The sequence below is a fragment of the Rosa rugosa genome, chromosome 7, assembly GCF_958449725.1.
Source record: "Rosa rugosa chromosome 7, drRosRugo1.1, whole genome shotgun sequence".
NCBI classification, from domain to species: Eukaryota; Viridiplantae; Streptophyta; class Magnoliopsida; order Rosales; family Rosaceae; genus Rosa; species Rosa rugosa.
In genome coordinates, this window is record NC_084826.1 from 31,257,543 (window position 1) to 31,265,819 (window position 8,277).

The 8,277-nt window shown below is 39.1% G+C and overlaps 1 protein-coding gene across 1 annotated transcript; it reads left to right on the top strand.

Moving 5' to 3' along the window:
- The first annotated feature begins 3,823 nt into the window (after nucleotides 1-3,823).
- Nucleotides 3,824-6,104, top strand: LOC133723169 (uncharacterized). The gene is made up of 5 exons (XM_062149993.1): nucleotides 3,824-3,829; nucleotides 4,041-4,328; nucleotides 4,476-4,901; nucleotides 5,056-5,328; nucleotides 5,538-6,104. Exons 1-5 carry the CDS (start codon nucleotides 3,824-3,826, stop codon nucleotides 6,102-6,104), a joined length of 1,560 nt encoding a protein of 519 aa, XP_062005977.1.
- Nucleotides 6,105-8,277: the final 2,173 nt, after the last annotated feature.

The window sequence follows — 8,277 nt, forward strand, 5'->3', positions numbered from 1 at the left end:
TCGGTGCAGCGCCGCCGACCACCACCATCTAGAACCTCCATGAATAGGTAACCTAATAAATAAAGTGTATAATGGTTAACTTCAAAAAAGATTATATATATATATATATTTTCCAAATGACGGCAGCTGCTCATATAAACTGCAATTGCAGTTGGAAAAAAAAAAAAACTGCAACTCTAAATATACATAAGAAGAATCAATTGACACACCGTTAAGCGGTAGCGGACCCAGGATTTAATTTCAGGTGGGGTATTCGCAAAATATTTAAACTTCATAAAAGAAAAAAGAAAAAAACTAAAATGATAACTTGTAATTGTCTAAAGCAATTTACCAATGACTATATTTTTGAGTTTTTACCAAGTGGGTCCCGTCATCCATTTGAGTTTTTATCTTCTTTTTTTTTGGGTATGTACGTTTGTGTTTATATATAGTCATTGGTAAATTGCTTTTGACATGTATATAACTGCTAACTCCATACTTCAAAATTTAAAAAGATAAAAACTCAAATGGATGACGGGACCCACTTGGTCCAAATGTGGCTCCGCCATTGCAGGTGAGCTTGTGTTAAGATTCTAGTATATATCAAGCAAGCTCTCACGACGAAGATTACATTTTTGTTTTCAAACAAACCGAGATGAATTTTTAAATGCTTATATATTGCCCATTTTGAGAATATAGATCTCACGTGAGAAAATTCGGACCTTGCATATGAGTTTATAAGGATTTGGGTCACTTCATCCATTGTCAATTGCTTTTGGATGTGAACCTCATATTACTTTATCATAGTATAAGAGGTTGGTTATCACAAGTGTGAAATGTGAATGCCTCTCGGCCACACGAACTCCGCGTCACCCAATATAACTTGTCTACGTATATGGCTTGAAAATTCGCCACATGTGCGGAGGCATGTTGAGAAGATAGATCTCACACGGAAAAATACGGACCTTACATATGAGTTTATAAAAATTTAGATGACTTCATCCATTACCAATTGGTTTTTAATGTAAACCCCGCATTAGTTTATCTTGGTATGTTGCACCATAATTTACTAAAACTCTACAATATGTAATCTAACATGGTGGGCATAACAATAATTTGTAGAACAACAAAGTGAGCCAAAATGAAATATTAATGTGGGACGTCTAATATAGGGGGCATGACAATAATTTGTAGAATATTAATAGCAAAGTGAGCTAAAATGAAATATTAATGTGGGAGCAGTTTGATAACTGATCTTACAAAATTTGATAAAACAATTATTTTTTTCCGATAAATTTTATTTTTTTTTGTTCTTCAGTTTTCTTGGTTCTTCAGTTTTCACCCGATTGATAATTTCGTCCAACATATTTGAAAAGTATTACTTTCGTCTCCCAAATTCAATTTTGTCTCAGACTTTCTTCTTTGCCGTCTATTTTTCTATTACAAATTGGTAGTGTCGCCAAGCTGAGATATAAATTGGTCTCTAAACCATTGAATAATCTTTACTATCATTATCATTAGAAACATTCGGTTTGGGGCCATAGTTTTTTTTTTTTAATCAAAAGAGGTCAGATAGATATATAATTCAGCAAGCAGTACCAGAAACGACACACCTCATAGGGCCAACAGAAAGAGCCGTCCATTAGGACATACAAATGACCTATACTAAGACAGAGCCTCGCACTCCCGGGTACACCCACCTTTTAAGGACAAATAAACACCTTTATTTTAACAAGACCTAGAAGCTCAGAAGCAAAATAAACTAAGAGTGACAACCGAACTACTAGACCTTGCGACCCAAAAGAAATTAAACATTGCACTCTGAGGATGCAGCACTTACATCCCCAACAGAAACATCATTTGCATGCATATCCTCCAAACCAGAGTTCTTACATGCCTTTTATTCCAAACCTTGACCCACACGGTCAGTGTCACGAGGCATCCACTTCTTGGCTTTCCTTCCCTGTACTTCATTCTCAAGAGCTCTTGCACATCTAGGCTTATTTTTACTTCCCTTGGGCCTACCCAATTTCTTCTTCCTTGGCGAGACAATAAGCTGCCCATTTTTGTGTTGTAACACAAGTTGCATGCCATCATCTACCTGAAGCAGAGGTTCCAAATTTGAGCCATACCTCTTACCTACACGATCCAAAACGTCCACAGCTTTACGTTTGGACCCAATAACCAAATCTGGTTGCCAAGACGATTCCAGATCCATAGTAACCCCTCCTCCGTCTAACTTCGACTTCTGAACCACAGCCAAAGGTAGTTCACACCCCACTTTCACTGATCCCATAGGTTTTTGGGTCGTCCAATTCTCTTGGAAAGTAGAGAGATTCAAGTCGGCAAACAAAGGTGCAGCGGGCATAATAACTCCACTCCCTGTGGAATGAACCTGAGGAGATTTCACCACCACCGGCTCCCCAGACTGACTACTCGAGCCCTTGTCTACTAGCATAAGCATATCCGTAGGACCCTGGCTTCCTTCCCCGTCAGGACTAGGGTTTGGAAGCTTTTCTGCCAAGGAAAGACCAGCCAAAGCAGAGGTTGGCACCTGAGCCAAAATTTCATCCTTCTCTTTTGTCAGTAAGCCGTCACAGCCCATCTGTCCATGCTTAAACAGGCCATAGTTACGACAAAAGCCCCTCACTTTTTCATAATTGAAAGACAGCTCCTGTACGACGACCGGCGAGAACTCGAAGAGCTTCCAAACCCTAACCCTCCGCCGGACATCAAACACCAAATGAATTCGCTGTTCGTCCTCTCTCCTATGCAGCGCCGACTAGTCAAAACGGATCACCTTGCCCAAGGTCGATCCCACCAAATTCAGTGCTGTCTTATTACGTAACTCTACCGGAAGGCCCTTGACAGCCACCCAAGTTTCCACCAGATTTAGAGGAACATCAGCCACCGGACTGATCCCATCATACTCACCAAGCACTAGCATTGTATTCCTGTAAAACCAAGGTTCCTCATGGAATACCTTGTTACGTTCAACCTCTCTAACAAACTGAAACACAAAACGATCTCCCACTTCCTGAATCGACAACCCTGATTTCAATCGCCAAATCGTAGAAATAGTACCTTTGAACCCCGAGAACTTGGATTGAGGACCAAGAAGTCGACCTACCATGAACCATCAATCCGCTTGCAGTGCGGCAAGTCCTGCCGATCCCAAAGAAACCCGCGCCAAATCCTCTAGCCGAAGACCGACGTGATTGTTCTCCTCCCTCTGAGCCATGGCGTCAGGAAGAAAGGATGATATTTTCTCGGGGATAGCCCACGAAGAAACCCAAGCAGACGGGTAGGTCAGTCTAAAAAATCCTCACCTCTCAAATAATACATAACTAGTTTGATCACGTTTGGGGCCATAGTTAGTACTACCCCAAACCTCTCTTGCAGGAGGTCAACTACACATTAAAAGTTTGATTTTCAATAGCAAATTGACGAAAGCACAGGAATGATCCATAGAAGGAGCAAATATAAGCATTAGTGTCAATTATATATCTATTATTATTATTATTTTTATTTTTCATATGTCCTCTTTTACATATATATATCTATACTATTATTAAGAGAAGAGAATCTGTTAGCCAATATCAAAAATTTTGACAGAAATGACAATAAAAAATTTAAAAACTTTGAGAATTAATTAAATCACAAGGATAATTATGACATTTATAAAATAAATTTTTTATTAAAAAAAAAACAAAAAAAAGAACTCATAACCTACTTTTCTCTCTCATTATTTTTTATCTGCAATAACCGTTTTCTTTTTTATTTTCTTAAAAAAAAAAAAAAAAAAAAAAAAAACTACTTGCACATGCAGTGCATGTGTAGAGAAATGCTAGTATTTTTTGTTATATTGGAAGGGAATCAAACTCCTGACTAGACATAATCCTCAATTTCTCTTTTCACTTGAGCTAATCCAAGGGGTGTCCTTTTATATCTTCCGGTCGAAATGGATCCAAACCCGATAAATTAAGTTATTTATTAACCTTATATATATAAGATACGTTAACTTGAGCTGAGATTTCATTTTTTCTTCTCTGGTCAAACAGACGTATATTCTGTGGGAATCTACAAAAGCATTGCAGGTTCAGGAAGTGAAAGTTAATGCGAAATATGAAGATCTAGATACTTGGATGTTAAAAAATGATGTCCCTCAAGAAATGAAGACAGTAGTGGTGAAAATCATAAAACACAAACAAGTAGTGGAAAAAAACTATGCTGCTGGGCTTGATGTTGATGTGGACGTGGATTTAGTATTCCATGCTATTATTGCGGATGGCAACTATTCTCTCCTACTCGATTTCAGGAAGCATTTCTGCCTAGATGCCCTAAAGAAAGTATATTTCTGAACAACTTCATATATTATATTCTATTATTCTTTATTTATTTATTTATTTTTCATTATTATGAAATAAGGCGGTTAATACTTGATTATCATAATTACTGACTGATTTCCATAAGCAATGTATTAAAAATATGGACAGGTATTCATCCTTCAAAATCTACGTGGCTTCAATTCACCATATTTATTATTCAATGTTCTCCACCCAGTGATTTACGAGGAAAATAGCTACGTGGTTCGAGCAGGAGACCCAGATGATAGAATGCTCATCATCACACAAGGCGTAATTGTATGTACAGACAGGTTTAGAGCTAATGCTGCAACAGCAGTCTCCTCCTCAATGATCCCCAAGTCACGTTTCGAGAAAGGTGAAGTTTATGGAGGACAACTTCTGACTATAGAGGTGGACCACCCTATTCCTATATCGTCTCGAGATGTCAAATGCCATACAAAAGTAGAAGCCTTCGCTCTCACAAGTGATGGGTTGAAATCCGTAGTCGAATGGCGGCCAGTGCATAAAAGGTCGCGATTGTTCGATCAATGGAATAATCCAGAACTAGTAAACAAGGTTTAGGTTTGAACATTCTAGCTAGCTAGTATATATCAATAATTAATCTTTTCATTTTCATCAATTGGCAAGAATTATAAATGGTGCAGCATTTAGTATATTGAATTTATAATGCACTACGAATGAGATTCTTCTTCTTTAATTTGCATAACAGACATACAGGAAGTTGACAACTACAAGATCGGAGAAGTTAATGCAGCAACAGATGAAGATGAATCGCAAGGTAAACGATATATCGAAGTGGCTGTCAAAGAATAATGTCCCTAATTCTTTGAAGGCAGAAGTCATGAAACACGCAAGGGGTAATAACGTACTGGAAAAAGACATAGGCGCTGATGTGGATCTGATGTATCTATTCTCAATTGATCTTCCCTGGGATCTCGAATATCTTTTGAAGAAGCATCTCTGCATGAGTACTCTTTATAAAGTCAGTAATTCTTCAGCCCAGCTCTATCAATGTGTGTGCGTGTGTCATATATATATATCTTCATTGCAGTACATATGAGCCAAAAAATAAAATAAAAATAGAATAAAGTATCATTCTCAATGTATGTCATTAAGATATGTAATGTAGATGGGAAAAAATTTGTGCATCCTCTCATGTTGAGTTAATGTAAATATGTAATCGATATATAGGTACCCGTACTTAAAGATGTTGATGAAGACGTGTTGCACCGCATCTGTATGTCTCTTGAGCCAGTGATCCTCCCGGAGAATAGCTGTATTGTTAACGTAGGTGACGTAATTCATTCGATGCTTATCATTATAGAAGGTGAAATTACATCGACTAACCGGACTAGCGAATATGTCGTTGGGGAAGAACTACTGAGTTGGGCACTCCCCGACGAGTATATTTCCAATTCCCAGCCTGCCACCTCAACCGAGTGCGTCAAGTGTTGTGCAAAAGTAGAAGCCTTTGCTCTGACAATGGACGGTTTGGAAAGTGTACTCACCTACTATAACGATGGAATCAACAAGTTTGAGCAGTTGGAGAATAGCAGAGATGGTTTGGCTGATGCCAAGGGTGCATCCACATCCAGTACTATTGAGCAGAAACTTGACCAGCTTATCCAGCTCCATGGTGACATTCTTCATCAGCATCGTGATGAAATGGCTAATCAGGGACGAAGATTGGACGACATGGCTGCGTTCTTAGCCGGATTGGGATATTCAACCGTACCTCCTCCTCCTCCTGAAGCTTGAAGGTTTTAATTTTCAAGAGCATGCTCTCCAGCATTTTGAATTAATCATCAATTTCTCTCTTCTTTATTTGAATAGTAGCTTCATACTCTTGTGAGGTATGTGTTTGGTGAAGTCCCTTTATTATCACATTTTTTTTTTTTGTATTTATGATTTTCTGCTTTTGTTTTTTTATTAAAAAAAAACTATTTAGATGATTCTCTCTCTCTCTCTACCACGGACCTCCGACGCTCGACGCAGGCCTCCGGCGACTCATACCACGACCTCAGACTGAAAATACAAGGACAGAATATGATTTTCTGGAGAATAGGGATTGTAGTGTATGGATCAATCCCTACTGGGCAGATATCAGAAATAATGAACCAAACTCCAGACTTTTGGTTACGCAGTGAAAATCTCAAAATATGAGATTAAAAACACTGCGGGGCTCTTACTCTTGAGAACCCAAAATAAAGATCATCATATTGAAAATGATATGTTCTTTTACAAACTTTGAATAGCACTAGCTCGGCTATAAGATTCACACAAAATCTAATACAAAGTTTGTCTTCGTTCTTGAACTCCTTCACTTGAACAATCTTCAAATCTCGCTCTTCTTTCTTCACCGTCTCTCTACTGATCTCAAGAGAGTTATATGCATATGAGAGCACAATCAATGACACTTATTCATGGACCAAGTGCATGACTCTTTTGTGAAGACTCAAGTACAAAACCACACTAACAAGCAAGACTCTATCAAAAATTCTTGCTTTCTGGAATATATCCCTTTGACCGTGTATAATCCTCAATCTTTTTTTTTGCAACTGACGGCCACAACATCCTATTAAAAGATGTTACCCTAATACACATTAATTAGGAAAGAAACTTCCCTTAAAGCAACTCCACAAATCTTAAGGAAAAAGGCAATTAGGAATAGGGACGGCCTAACAAACCCGAGGACATCAATACTATGAATTTAACAATCAGAAGACCATTAAAAACGTAAATTCATAAAATCAAAAACCTACTTTCCAAAATCGGACTCCACAATGAACTGTCCCCATGCTTATGCAAATGCATTTACCTGTTTTCCTGAGATCAGTAAAGGGACTCTTTGTATGGGAATGCCAATACGACAGGTACAAAAGTTGTACATACAATCTCCCCCTTTGGCATTCCTATACAAAACTATTCTATCACATGAAACTCCCCCTCAACAAGTACTTGAGAAAAATCACACGAAGAAGTCATCAAACCTGAAACACTTAACCACACACACCTTGTGAACCAATCATGATAGTAATAAACATAAACTGGCAATTTAAGAAATCCATTGAAACATAAGTTCAAAGTCAACTACTAGCTTAAAGCATGACAGAGAGCACACAACCACATTAGCCTAAACCATCTAAGTCAAAATAAGGTCAGAATAAGACTTCTTCTCCCCCTTTTTGGATAGGTATGCCAAAGCTCACGAAGAAGCTGCAATAGTGTCACGAAGAGAGTGAAGCTCCCCCTCAAGGTGAGCTACTCTCTGAAGAAGGGCACCCACATCAGATTGAAGTTGGTCCAACTTGCGATTCACCACAGTGAAATGATCAAGCAAGGTGCGGGAAATAGATGTGGTGTCAACAAAAATACCCTTGGTCTTGCTTTGGCTAGTGCTGCGAAGAAGAGAACTCCGAGAGAAAACCTTCAAGGGAGGAGCCATTTCATCTGATTCTGCAAAAACAACACCCTTGGCTTTGCAAACAGCAGTGATCACAGAGGGGAAAACTAAGGCCGCCTTTTTGTGACGACGACCCTCAACAGCAGCTTTCCGGATAGCTGTATACATGTAGTGTTCAGGAGGTAGATAGGGACCCGTGGAATTGAGAACATAGATGAGACGAGCTTCCTCCAGGGTAATCTTGCTGCTTTGAGTAGAAGGATAGAGCAGAGCACGAACCAAATGCCCCAACAAGCGACATAACTCACTAAGAGCACCAGCTGAAAGCTCCACGGGAGTGGCATCGGGACAATCCTCATACAGAGCAGCCACAACAGTATCAATGGACAAGGCGGCAAGCTCCTGATCAATCTTAGGCATCTCTGAAACAGGGGCAAGGAGACCCAATGTGTCGCGGATCGATGGTGGTGGGGGTGAAAGGGACGGAGACACCGCGAATATCCACATTGCATCCAATCAGAGTAGCAG